The 14,160-nt window shown below is 34.6% G+C and overlaps 2 protein-coding genes across 2 annotated transcripts; one reads left to right on the forward strand and one right to left on the reverse strand.

The window, feature by feature from the left end:
• Positions 1 to 4,583: 4,583 nt before the first annotated feature.
• LOC109162520 (ras-related protein RABA1d) lies at positions 4,584 to 6,503 on the reverse strand. The gene is made up of 2 exons (XM_019311231.1): positions 6,102 to 6,503; positions 4,584 to 5,253 (listed from the first exon to the last, which is right to left on the reverse strand). Exons 1-2 carry the CDS (start codon positions 6,323 to 6,325, stop codon positions 4,821 to 4,823), a joined length of 657 nt encoding a protein of 218 aa, XP_019166776.1. The 5' UTR covers positions 6,326 to 6,503; the 3' UTR covers positions 4,584 to 4,820.
• LOC109162426 lies at positions 4,591 to 13,472 on the forward strand. The gene is made up of 8 exons (XM_019311130.1): positions 4,591 to 4,600; positions 11,344 to 11,822; positions 11,925 to 12,116; positions 12,192 to 12,366; positions 12,584 to 12,712; positions 12,809 to 12,952; positions 13,042 to 13,269; positions 13,362 to 13,472. Exons 2-8 carry the CDS (start codon positions 11,383 to 11,385, stop codon positions 13,470 to 13,472), a joined length of 1,419 nt encoding a protein of 472 aa, XP_019166675.1. The 5' UTR covers positions 4,591 to 4,600; positions 11,344 to 11,382.
• Positions 13,473 to 14,160: the final 688 nt, after the last annotated feature.

Consider the following 14,160-nt stretch of genomic DNA (forward strand, 5'->3'; position numbering starts at 1 on the left):
CACGCAGTTTTGGCTATGCAAGTGGAGGCAATCAGTTTGAAGGTATCTTCGCTCACAACTCCATAGATTGCATTCATTGCCTTCGAGTTGAAGTTATATTCTGTTTTTTCTTCTTCACTCCAGTCAATTTTAGGTTTTATGTTTCCTTTATCATCAACTGGAGTTTTCCATTCGTTTTCTATAGCATTCCAGACACCTTCTCCTTGTGCTAAGATGTATATTTGCATTCTGGCTTTCCAGTAGGAAAAATTCGTGCCAATGAGGGCAGGTGGCCTAGTGCTTGACAGTCCTTCTCTGGGAAACTCCATTAGGATCCTGCTAATAACTTAAGCAGTTTGGCTCTGATACCAATTGAAAATTTGTATAAGCGCAGCACACAGTGATGTTGAAACTGACGTTGTAACACAAACGATCTGTAACGCAGTTCGGGCAAACAACCCTAATCTGCGAGACACTTCTCAATTTGAGAACTTGCCTAAATCCACTAAAAGCTCAATATTTAAAGTACACTGTTTGAAACCTGAGATTACACAATAGAATGATCTTTCCTACCAAACTATTGAAACCTAAACACATGTACTACTTTCTAGGGGAATTTAGTATCCTATTCTCAAAGACTCTCGTACCTCACAAGATTAATGTTGAATGCTTGAATTCTACAAGAAAGGACAACCCCTATTTATAGTAGCTATTCCTAACAGATTCGTGAATAATAAAGTTATTCCTAATCAGACTAGAACTAAAATCTTCAATAACAATTCCCTTTAGAACTAGTACTCTTCAATAACTACTCCTCTTAGGCTTGGTATTCCTTTATAGATTTGGAATTCCTTTTGCACATAACTTTGACAAAACACTTTGAGTCAACAATCTCCCCCTTTGTCAAATTTTTGGCAAAAACCTTGATCTCATAGTGGCTTGATTTCCTATTCTTCTCAGCCTTCTTCCCCTTCCTCCTGATGGGTTGCTGCAAATTCTAGATAATCATAGATTTGGAATTCCTATTTGGCGACAGATGAACGCTCTAGATGGTTAGGAGCTTTGTGGCAAATTATGCTCTCGAACCGTGCTCACCTTGCAAGGTGAGCACAGTTTCACGACGGCGTCGTTTTCGTTCGTTCTAATTAGAAAAATATATATATTTGTTTTTCACATGCCGTTAATGGCGTTTCTCTTTTCGCAATAGCACAATTTAAAATTATAAATCTATTGTATTTAAATTATGAATCTACAATATAGAAATTATGAATCTACAGTATTAGGTTTGTGAAAACATGTGATAGAGCTAAATGTTCATAATTTTCAATATTCATATTTCCAATTGTTGAACTCTGTATTCACAAATCACAGAACTATGTTCATAATTTGATAACTATACAGTTTAGAAATTATGAATTTACAGTACATAAATTACGAATCTGCAGTACAGATATTATGAATATGCATTATAGAAATTATGAATCTACTGTAAAGAAATTATGAATCTAATGTATTTAAATTATAAATCTACGATTTAGAAATTATGAATCTACATTATAGAAATTATGAATCTACATTATACTAACGGCACCGTTACTCAACCACATGAAAACGGCGTCGTTTGGAACCGTGCTCACCTTACAAAGTGAGCATAGTTCCACAGCATAACGCTCCGAGCTTTGTATATTGGATATTCCCCTTCCTCTCAGATCCAAAAAGATATTTAAAAAAAAAAAAAAACATTATTGAGTGGATTTACAGTATAGCACATTTAACCTACCTTAAAGATAAAATAAAAATAAAAATTTATGTTGTTTCAAAAGATGTTGCTGATTAAGTAAAGCATAGTTATCATATTAAAAGATCGAGTTAATACCCAAAATCGTCCTCGACTATAGTGATTTTTCTCAATTTCGTCTTAAACAACTTTGGTGACCTAATATCGTCCCAGACTTTTGTGTTTCGCTCAATTTAGTCCTCCATTTGTTATTCCGTCAAATTGGTGTTAAATAAAGGGACAATTCAGTAACGTCAATATTGATCTCTCTTTACTTTCAACTTGTGAAGTGCGAAATTCCTCTTTCTTGTACGAATTAAGCCCAGAATTACTCCCGGACCTGCAAATCAAATTTTATATTCGCAGTTTTAGAAGTAATTCTGGGAGTAATTCGTAAAATAAAAGGGATTTTGCAGTTCACATGTCTATGAGTAAAGAGATGCCAAATTAAAATTAATGAATTGTCTATTTATTTAACACCAAATGGACAAAATAACAAATGAGGGACTAAATTGAGCAAAAATACAAAAATCTGGGACTAAATTGAGCGAAACACAAAAGTCTGGGACGGTATTAGGTCACCAAAGTCGTTTAGGACGAAATTGAGAAAAACCACTATAGTCGAGGACCATTTTGGGTATTAACTCTTAAAAGATCATAAGTTCGATTCTTGTTAATATTTTTTTGACTAAACTTGTTACACATGGTCTTCTCACTAAAATACACAATACACACTTTTAGATAGTAACCACGAATTTCTCTTGTATGTTCCAAAAAAAATAAAATTATGTTTTATACTTGTGAAATAAAGTGAAAAAACAGTTGGATTTTTTATGTTTCTAGAGAGGTGACATCAATTATGATCAGTTCTATATATTGCCTTTAATGATCACAACAACCCAAATAATGTTTAACATAACATGCATTTATCATGTAATTTCTAACGACTTTTAGATTAATCTCACGTTTGATTTCAATTTTTTTTTTTTTCATATTTCATGCAAGACTATAATTTTTGTCACATTTAATCTTCACCAACTTGAACACTTGCCAAGCACCTTGTGTTTAGATGACACTTGGGTTGGATTCTCATATGAGAGATTGTGAGTTCGAGTCTCAGTGGAAGCATTATTAGCTCTATGCTACATTGTAATAGAATCAGTAGCATTCAAAAAGATACTAACTTGAACACTTTGATGCTTTTGAGGAGAAAATGTATGATTCTGAATTGAAAATATGGTTAATAGTTGCACACTAGCTTTTTTTTTTTTTTTTTTTTTTTTAAAAAAAAACTAAAATTTAATCATAGGGTTAAATGTTGCAAAACAAATAAAAAATGTGCATCATATATAACAATATTAATACTATTGTCCCGAAAATGATGGTCAAATAGGAGGAACATGATTTTTAATACCTGAAAGTCACGAATCCGATTATTGTCGATATCATCTTAGTCGAGTCCGTCGCATTAGATCTTCCTAGTGCAATTTACATTTCTTATATGGTTTGCACTACACATATAACATATACACATATAAAATTAGATTTTAGTTTTTAATATGTAATTATAATTTATTTAATTTATATTTAATACTAATATATTTTACATGTAATATTTTTTATTTTGTAATTATAATATATACTATTAAGTTATAAAGTTTATAAAATATATAATTTATTACTTTATGTAATTTATATAATAAATAAACTTTAAATTAATATTTATATAAAGATACAATTAATTGTATTAATTAATACTTGTAATAAATGTAATATAAATCAATTATATATTTAATAATGCTTGTGAATGATGTAAATAGATATATAATTACTAAGTGGCTTGTGGTCCACTGGTATCGTGTTGCTCCCCTAAGAGGGAGGTGAAAATAGATATATAATTATATTAAAATATTCAATATGTGTTCTTAGCATAATTGGTTTTAATAATAATAATTTGATAAGTTAAGTAAAAGATCAAATGTTAAGTCTTGGGCTGAAAATCCTCCAACCCAACCCGTGTAAAATACGGGTTAAACAGGCCCAACCCGTCTCTTGAGCAGTGGATGCACGGATAGTTATGCTGTGCATTCGTATGCACCATGCATGGTGCATACGGATGCAAAAACGACGTCGTTTTATTAAAAACGCGCGTCTCCCCTTAAAAAAAAAAAAAATTCAGGTTCAATTCCCAGCAACAACATTATGTTGTTCATTCATTCTGGAATTTTAGTTCATAGATTATAGAATTTTAGTTCATTGATTCTGGAATTATAGTTCATCGATTCTGGAATTGTAGTTCATCGATTCTGAAATTTTAGTTCATAGATTCTAGAATTTTAGTTCATTCATTTTGGAATTTTTAGTTCATAGATTAGATTATGGAATTATAGTTCATCAATTATGGAATTATAGTTCATTGATTATGGAATTATAGTTCATCGATTCTGGAATTTTAATTCATATGTTGTTGCTGGAAATCGAACTTGAATTTTTTTTTTAAGGGGAGACGCGCGTTTTTAATAAAATGACGTCGTTTTTGCATCCGTATGCACCATGCATGGTGCATACGGATGCACAGCATAATTTGCCACGTTTCTCTTATCACCTAAATAATAATAATAATAATAATGGATTAAATGTGGAAACAGTTTAAAATCATGAAATTAGAAAAAATAGAAATACTTCATCTCTAAACATACTCATTTGCCTTAGAACTTAAATATGCAATAATCCACCAAGTTAACCAAAGCCAAATTGTAACAATAATGTACACACACACACACACACAACCCCCCCCCCCCCCCCCCCCCCCCCCAAAAAAAAAAAAAAAAGGAAAAAGAAAACCATTGCATTCCTTGTAGTACAAGAAGAAAGAATGAATCAGATGTTAATGGAATCCACTGAATAAATTACATTCCTTCTATGAAGTGAATGAAGAAAATACTAGAAAGACTGTAACTAAAAGCCTAGGATGTTCAAAACAACATGGGTGTACATATATAGAAACATGCAGCAATACACATTCCACCATTAATGCAGCTTAACTTAACTTGCTTGGAAGTGTTCAAGAACAGCAACCGCTTTTCTTGACTGCAGATACATCTTTACCAATATCAATTTTCTCGCCCTTCGAAGGGACAGCAGAAGCCGTTCCATTCTCGCCGCTCTCCATGGCTTTCTTGCTCACGACGTGGTAGATTTGGGCAAGAACTTCAGAGAAAGCGTTCTCCACGTTAGTGGCTTCGAGTGCTGAAGTTTCCATGAAGTAGAGGGATTCCCTCTCCGCGAGAGACCTCCCGTCCTCCGTTGACACTGCCACGAGGTGCCGGAGATCAGATTTGTTGCCCACGAGCATGACAACGATGTTGGGATCCGTGTGGTCTCTCAACTCCTTGAGCCACCTCTCAATGCTTTCGAAAGTCGAGTGGCGGGTGACATCATACACGAGCAAAGCACCCACCGCACCTCTGTAGTATGCACTAGTGATTGCCCGGTACCTGGAAATTAAACGGGATTTACGCGATATGCGACATAACAAAGCACAACTACCTATCAAATAAGCTCACATCGAGCAATGAATCAATTAGTGCCACTTCAATTTGTTTTTGGTTCAAGATATGAATATCATAACCCAAGATTCATTTAAACCCAAGTTAAGGTTGTTCGAGTGACATTGCAAAGCACCATTGCTGCTTTGTCTATAATCAAATTCGACCAAATTACAATCCTAAGTATTCTTATCGAAACAGACCTATAAACTGGAAAGTATATATGATGTCTTTTTCAACCAACATTCCAACATAACGCGTTTTCAATAGATGGGCAGAGGCCTAAAGGGCCAAGTCTAGCGCCCTGCCTCTGGAAAATGTTGCGGTATATAAGAAAATAAAGTTGAACCTTCGCTACCCGCTATAGCTTTTAGCGTACTAGATCCTAACATAAAGTTTGTAGATTCTCAGTTGTCAAAGATTTGATTTTATAGTTGAGATCACCTAACCTAGTTAACAAAACATTATTGAAATTTTTGGTTCAAATAACCTAATCAGACATTAATACAGCATACATGTTTCACACAAGCTAGCAAGATCTAATCTAGTATAGATCAAATGAACCTAGGAAACTAAACAAGTTGAAACCAACATTCCTCAGATCTCTCGAAAGCTACAACCAAATCAATCAATACTTTCACACACAGAGAGAGAATTCAGAACTTGAGATCAGACAATAATGCAGTTCTTGAAAAGACATGAATGAAGCAAACTTATTGTTATGAAGCTGAAGAAATTAAAGAGAAATATGAAATACCCAGATCGGGAAACAGCAAAATAGGGATTAAAAATGCAACCTTTCTTGGCCAGCGGTGTCCCAAATTTGAGCCTTGATGACTTTGGCATCCACAGTCAAGCTTCTGGTAGCGAACTCAACGCCAATGGTGGACTTGGACTCGAGGCTGAACTCGTTCCTGGTGAATCTTGAGAGCAAGTTGGATTTGCCCACACCCGAATCCCCAATCAAAACCAACTTGAATAGATAATCGTAGTCGTCTTCAGCTCTATACCCAGCCATCATCCACTTAGCTTCTACAACACCACAGCCCCAACTCTTTTTCTTTTCTTTTCTTTTCCCTTTTGTTAGTGTTGTGAGTTAGTTTTCAAAGTTGTGTTTTTGCCTTGAAAATGGAATCTGGGAGACCGGTTTTGACGAAGCTGGAATCCACAGTCCACAGGGACAAATGAGAACAGGGAAGGTGTACGAGTGTGTGTGTGTATCCAACGTTTTGGACTTTCAGAGATAGCGAAATTACATAAATACCCCCACTTCCGCTATATCGTGCACCGCGCATCAAAACGACGTCGTTTTGTTTAATGAAAAGAAATGGCATCTGTTCCGCACCCTTCTGCAAAAAGTAACTCTGTTATTCAGTTTCATTTTGTATACACTGCAGTTTCGGTTAAACACAACTACAGTTCCATTTCGATATAACTACAGTTTCATTCGATATTTATAGACTCAAATATGTGAAAATGTTATTTAATTTTATTTTATATAGACTATAGTTTTATTAAAACACAACTACATGATCATTTTGATATAATTACAGCTTCATTGTACAATATACACTCAAATATGTGAAATGTTATTCAGTTTCATTTTATATACACTGCAGTTTCATTTCACCACAACTACAGTATCATTTTGATATAACTGCAGTTTCATTTGAAATATAAAAATAATACGTGAGGCAGTGTCGGTTTAGATATACTGTAGTGTCAGTTAGTAATTAACATATACAAAATGCGCGCTCCGTTAAAACTAACGGCGCCATTTTGACCGTGGTCCACGATATAACGATTGGATGAACCTCACCCTTCCCCGCTCGGGATGAATTAAAAGTGTAACTTCTCAAAGTCTCAACCATTAGACTACTGTCCTGAATTTACTTTCGTTATATTATAAATTACTAAAAAAGAACTTTATAAAAATTACTAAAAGTCGTATGTATTTGAACAGTAAATAACTAAATATATAATTTGTTGGTAAATTTTTTAATATTTTGTTGTTCGAGAAATTATACTTTTAGTATCTAAGTTAAGCTAATTGTAGGGTGTTGGTTTTGCACACTTCTCATCTTTAAATTATAATTAATGTTATAAATTTCGTCATTTTTCTAACAGGTCGTGCTCACTTCTAATTCTTAAGTTATAACTGATGTTGCAAATTTCATTTATAATGTTTTGTTAGAAAATAAGACAAAATTATCTTATAATTTAGGGACGTGAGTTATAACTTAGGAAAGAGAAGTAAGCATGATTAACAAGTAGAGATAAATCTTACAATTATCTTATAATTTAAGAACGAAAATTGTAATTTTTTCTTTTGTTTGATTGTAGTGTACTAGTGTTTGAGTGTGATTAATCATAGCAATTGGCTAATTTTATTGGGTATGATGTTATGTGAGCCCCACCTTATGGTGCGATCAGGCCAAAAAGAAAGTGGGAATAGTCATGTTAATATACGTGAAATTACAATTTAGATTTGAATCACAATGGGAAATGAAATGAATATTCTACATAATTTTGATGAATCTAAAACAGATGTGAAAAGCCATTATTCGGCTGATCGTGGGCTGGTTCATGGTCCCAAATACTTTTGGGCCCAATTAAAATAGTACTTCTGGCTAAAAATGGGCTGATAAAGCCCGTTTTACAGCCCTCTCAACAACCCACTTAATATAACCGGCAAATTATTGGCTGGACCATGGTCCAGCCAAGTTGGCTGGACCATGGCCCAAAACGGCGCCGTCTCTTCATTTAAGGAGAGACGGCGCCGTTAGACATCATTTTAAAAAATAATTCTAACGAACGTTGGGGTGTTCTTCGCGTATCTCCGACAGCTTCTTCGACAGTTTCTTCGCCATTTCTTCGCGCATATCAACCGTCTCCGACGCCACCTCCAGCGCGCCCTACTACAAACGAACGCCACAAGAGATTTCTTGTACACCATTTCTGACGCCATCTCCATCTACTGATTAGGTACATTTTCAACTACCTAGGTTTTAAAATTGAGTTTTGAGTAGTTGCTTTTGTGATTTTTGAGTAGTTGTTTTTTACTGCCTAGGGTTCTTACTGGCTTTGGAGTAGTTGTTTAGGATTTCTTTTCCAGGTTTCAATTGTTTAAAGTAGACACTATATTCATTACAATAAAATTTCATATTGTTCTGCACAATGTAAACAATGGTCCTAAAGCATTGATGGAAATAGTAAAATTGATGTATCAAATCCAGCATATTTGAAAAGGTTTGGAGAGTTAAGGCTTCACAGTGAATCTTTACTGTCTGAATCCCTGAACACCTTACTGCCCTTTGAATCTTGGATTTTTCTGTGCCCAGCGGGCTTGTTTTCTACCTCAGAACGTAGCTTTTCCAACTGTTTGGGAATGATAAGAAGATTTTCATAGCTTCTGTTAGTCAGATTTATGGTGAGTGAGGGTTAAAGAGATGTCAAGAAGAAAAGGGCAACCCAGCTAACAATAATAATGCAGTAGGACATTATATATATACCTGCATAAGCAGAGACTGGTTTTCATTCTTCAGGTAATCAAACTGCACATTTAGGTTGTCAAATTTGGCTTTAAGCTCTCTGTAATCTTGCTCTATCTGCTTTGCCTTCCATTTCCCTTCCAATATGGTCTTCCAGTGGGTGGAGAAATGACTAGTGATGTTATGGCACTCTTGCTTTAGTTGTTGGATTTGTGGGCATTTTCTTATATATGTAGTCACCCATGCAAGAAGCTAAGTATCAACAACCCACTTCTAATAACTAAAGTTTTGCACCATGTCACGGCGCTAGCTCAATTGGTTCGACCCGTCACCTTAAAGTCTTGGTACAAAGGTTCAAGGGGATTGTTGGGAGACCTTGACCAATCAAAAGTGAAGGCAGAGCCTACATGCAAAGGGTGAGAACCTGGGGACTGACGGATAGGAACTCTAAGAGATTAGGATTATTCTGATCTAAGTTGAGAAAGATTTGCACACTAAACTCAAAAATCACACTTATTCTTACTCTAAATCTTAATGGATGAGTGAATTACAAGATGCATTTGGATGTTAGGCTCCCAGGCAGTTGTGTAGGTGGCAGCAAATTAAAGTGAAGTGTTATGTGGACCCAGTAGCCATTAATATCGTGTAGGAATGGTATTTTCCACCCTTTCATATTTGGACATCTCACATATCTGAATCTCTGGTATGGTATGCTATTTTCTACCCTTTCATATTTGGATAGGAGACAGTACTAGGAAATGGCCATAGATAAAAGGTTCAGAAAATTATTATTGTGTATGGATCTTTTGTGGAAGTGGGTGTTAGATCTGGCTACATTGTTGCAGAGCTTTTTGAGGATCAGAGAGACTATCATTTTTATGGTTTCTTCTGCTTCCTGTCTTTTGTATTTAGACTTCAGTGGCTAATGATTTACTGTCTTGTCCTCTAGATGCTATTCTCCCTCTCCACACATTTCTGAACCCCTATGAATCAAACCAATGCTTGAATAAGTTCTATGAGCCATGAGGTATATAATCAAATATCAAATATGTGTGTGTACTTTATGGGTTGTGATGTCTGTGGGACTTTTGAATGAGTATGGGATTTGTACAGTACATGAATTCCATTCCCAACTTCTATTTGGCTTTGAGTGCAGTGTCACCTTTCCTTATATGCATTAGGTACATTATTTTAACACATAGGGTACATTATTTTAATTTATTATTTTTGTGTACATTCAGATTTGAAAGTTGTTTTTTTTTTTTTTATTAAGGTACATTATATATGTTCATTAGATACATTATTTTAAACCACAGGGTACCCACTTTTATGCATGATTTATTTTGTACATTTTGTAGTGCATGGAGTTTATTCTTTTAGTGAATATCTTATTTCTTTGTAGAGCATGACTATTTTAATTCATGATTTTATGAGCACTTTTAGTGAATAGAGCATCGCTGGATTTATTCCTTTAACTAACATTTTACTTGCAGCAACTATGTCTAGCCAAGAAGTAGATTTATCATTAAAAGAGGTTACCAAAACCTACCGGAAAAGGAAAAGATCTACAAGTAATGAAGAAGACGGAAATAAAGAAAAGGCCACTAATAGGACTATAAAGAAAGAAAATGCTCCAAAGAAAATTCAGCTCAAGACTAGGATGTCACCAATGGAGTTTAACAAAATGGTGGCAAATCTTAGTGATGAACAAAAAAATGCGGTTAAAGAGATTGGATTTGGATCATTACTCGAGCTTAGATTGTCCAGCATGGACAATACACTAAATACATATTTGGTAGAAAACTATGATGTTTGTAGTTGTTCCCTAATGTTGGAGAGTGCAAAGATGGAGCTCACAGAGGATGATGTGGAGAGCACATTAGGTCTCCCGAAGGGTGAGGTTGAAGTTGTTGAAGGGAACAACTCAAATGCAACTGAAGAATACAAAACCTTGTTGGAGGAATGGAGAACACGCTGGGAATTAGACAATTGTTCTCCATTGGTGAAAAGACTTGGCCATGGTATAGTTGAGAAGAAAGACCACGGGGACATGTTCAAAAGGGATTTTGTGGTGTTTGTTGTTTCTAGTATGTTCAAGGGCCACGCTAATTGGACAACAAACTTCAAAATTTTGTACTCATTGATAGACGTGAAAAACATCAAGAATTTGAATTGGTGTAGGTACATTTTTAATAGTCTTACTACAACAGTGGAGAAATGGAAGAAATCAAAAAGTACATTCTTCACTGGACCATTGGTCTTCTTGATGGTAATACCTTTAATTCAATTTATGTTGCTTATTCTATTAATGCATTTTTTGCTTTCATACTAACTTATTTTATTTTATTTTATTTAGGTTTCATACCTTGATAGGATGCAATTTAAAGGGCAGCAAATCCCAAGGAAATACCCTGCGATATCAGTTTGGACAATGGATATGGTCCAAAAAAGATTAGCAGATGAAAAGAATTCTGGTGGGTATGGCAGGGGAAAAGTCTTGGATAGAGTTAGGAAATCGGTTGCTGAGATTGAAAACAACATTGTTGGGGATGGGGTGGAGGCACAGGCAGTTGGTGATAAAGCTAAAATGAGTGATGTAGAGAAGATATCTATGGGAATGAAGAAACTAACTGCAGCCATAGTTGAATTTGGGGAAGTAATGGCTGAAGTTGGGAGCAAAAACACCGGACAAGAAATTATAAAGAAGACTTTTAGCAAGATGTCTGATATGCTGAACATTGCTTCAACTTCCCAGCCTGACAAGACTTCGACATTATTGGACGATGATCCAATCTTCAGCAGCGAGAGCTTTCTTGCAGCAGTTGCATCATTGGAAAAGGCAGCAATGGAAGCATTGGAAAAGGCCACCACAATCACCGAAGAACCTGTTGATCCTGAAACATTTTCACCACCACGCTTCAATTTGTTAACACCTACCCCCCCGGATATTCAAAAACCAAACGAAACAACTACTACACTCCCTGGTGAGGAAAGAAGCACAGAAAAGGAACAAACATTGTTTGACATGTAAGTTAAACTCTAAAAGTTGTGTTTCTGATTAAGATACATTATTTCTGGTCACTATGTACATTATTTTAATGAGTAGGGTACATTATTTTTATGTGGCAGTGCACTTGAGGAATCAGAGAGGGAGAATGTCCAACATGGGGAGAGAGAGAAAAGAAAATTGAAAAATGTTCCATTGCGATTGAGGTCTCCATATTGGACGAAAAACAATGAAAAGCTCTCCTTTGTCTCTGCGAAAGAGAAGATGCTGTCTGATTTTGCATTCATGGAACCGTCTATTCAACATCCAATAGAGTAGGTTTTCACTTTAATTATGTTTAATACTAATGTTTGTCTTTAATATGTGTTAAAAAGTTATTTTTCTTGCAGTGAAACACTGTTTAGGTATAAAAGGTACCACATTGCAAGGGACCAGTTCTTGACTCTACGGGACGGTGAAGTAGAGAAGACCATTATAGATGTTTGGAGCTTAAGAATGAATTCTGAAAATATCACTCGTGGAATGGGTGAACCAAAATGCATCTACTTCACCACCAATCCTTTTGTAAGTGCTTGAACTTTCTCTTATATTAAAAAAGTAAATTGATAATGCAAGTTCTTATTGATTATTAGTTTTTCTGCACAAAGTACATTATTCTTGTTCACAGGGTACATTATTTCTGTTCACAGAGTACATTATTTGTGTACATAAAGCTTTGGTGTATATAATACAGAATTTGATGGTGTAATATGTTTACTTAGTAATATAATTTTGTGTTCAGATGGAAATTGATGATGCTACTGAACGGAAAATAGAATTCTCTGCAGAGGAAAAACAAAGACGGTTCAATGGATCTTTGGATTATGAGATTAAATTGGCCTCTAACATTGACATCTCTGATGCTGAACTGGTAATTTATCATGCATAATATTATAAATTAATAAATTATGTGAAATTCATTTTATATACACTCATTGGATATACTTCTAAAATCATATGTATTTAGGTTTTCTTCCCTGTTATACGCTATCATCACTATTTCATCATGTGCTTGAACTTCAAGAAAAGGGTTATCCAAGTAGTTGACAATAGAACACTGGGCAAGAATACCAACTTTCTACAAAGATATGATAATTGTGATCAAAACCTAGTAAGTTGCAAAATCTAAGATTGTTATGAGTTTAAATTGAATACTGTTAGGTACTTGATATATTATAATGAACATTAACTAATGTGCAGGTTAATGCATTCAAAGAGTATTGCAAATTTAAAAGGATCACAACTTTGTTAAACAAAATGACAAAGCATGATGATGAAGATGATGTGTTTAACCATGAATTAGTGAAGATGTCTTGGAAAAATGCCACTAATGTTACTGATTGTGGAGTTTATTGCATGCGTCATATGCAGACCTTTAAGGGTAATGGACCGAATTGGGAATCTGGATTTAACAGAACACCTGCAAATGTAAGTACTGTGATTTAAAGTACATGTTTTTCATTTTTATAAATACCTAATTGGACTTATATAACTGCCATTTTGGTTGAATATACATGCAGGCAATATTCTTGACATCTTTGAGGGCAAAATATGCTGCCGACATATTATTTTTACCAATGAATGAGCACAAACAATCCATACTACAAGCAGCCCGTAATCTTTATAAGTAGACAATGATCATTGTAATTGATGGTTCTAAAATGTTAGATGAATATTGTTGATTTTTGTGTTAGATGAAATTTTTGGTTGAACAATTCAGAGATGGTGCTAGCTAGTGATATCAAGATATGCTGAAATTGTTTATGTGTTAATTGCTTTTCAGTTAGTTGTTTTTCAATTAATTGCTTTTCATTGTGGAGTTAATTGCTCAATTAGCAGAAGCTATTGTGGAGTTACTCATATGGTGCATTATTCTAACTCACATAGTACATTACCAAAATTCAAGTGACTACAATTGCAATGATACATTTTGTTAACACATAGGGTACATTATTTTAGATCACAAGGTACATTATTTTAACCCACTGAATGCATTACCAAATGTGTTACCCACTGAAAACATTTTATTAATGCATAAAATCAAAAATATGTTTTTAGAAACTATAAAAAAGTAACATAAAATTAAAAGTCAAATTTAAAAATTATTAAAATATGTTTTGAAAATATAAAATAATAGTTCGTTTTACCAACGAACCCCTCCCCTAATCTCCTATGGTGGCGTGGACGGGGTTGGGGTTGAGGAGTATACCACCCGTCATCTCTAAGACTCTAAGTGGTGATCAATTCATGAACATGTGACCTTAACTAAGATACATTTTGATAACTCATAGGGTACATTATTTTAGAGCACAAGGTACA

The sequence above is a fragment of the Ipomoea nil genome, unplaced genomic scaffold (genome assembly GCF_001879475.1).
Source record: "Ipomoea nil cultivar Tokyo-kokei standard unplaced genomic scaffold, Asagao_1.1 scaffold2942, whole genome shotgun sequence".
Lineage (NCBI taxonomy): Eukaryota > Viridiplantae > Streptophyta > Magnoliopsida > Solanales > Convolvulaceae > Ipomoea > Ipomoea nil.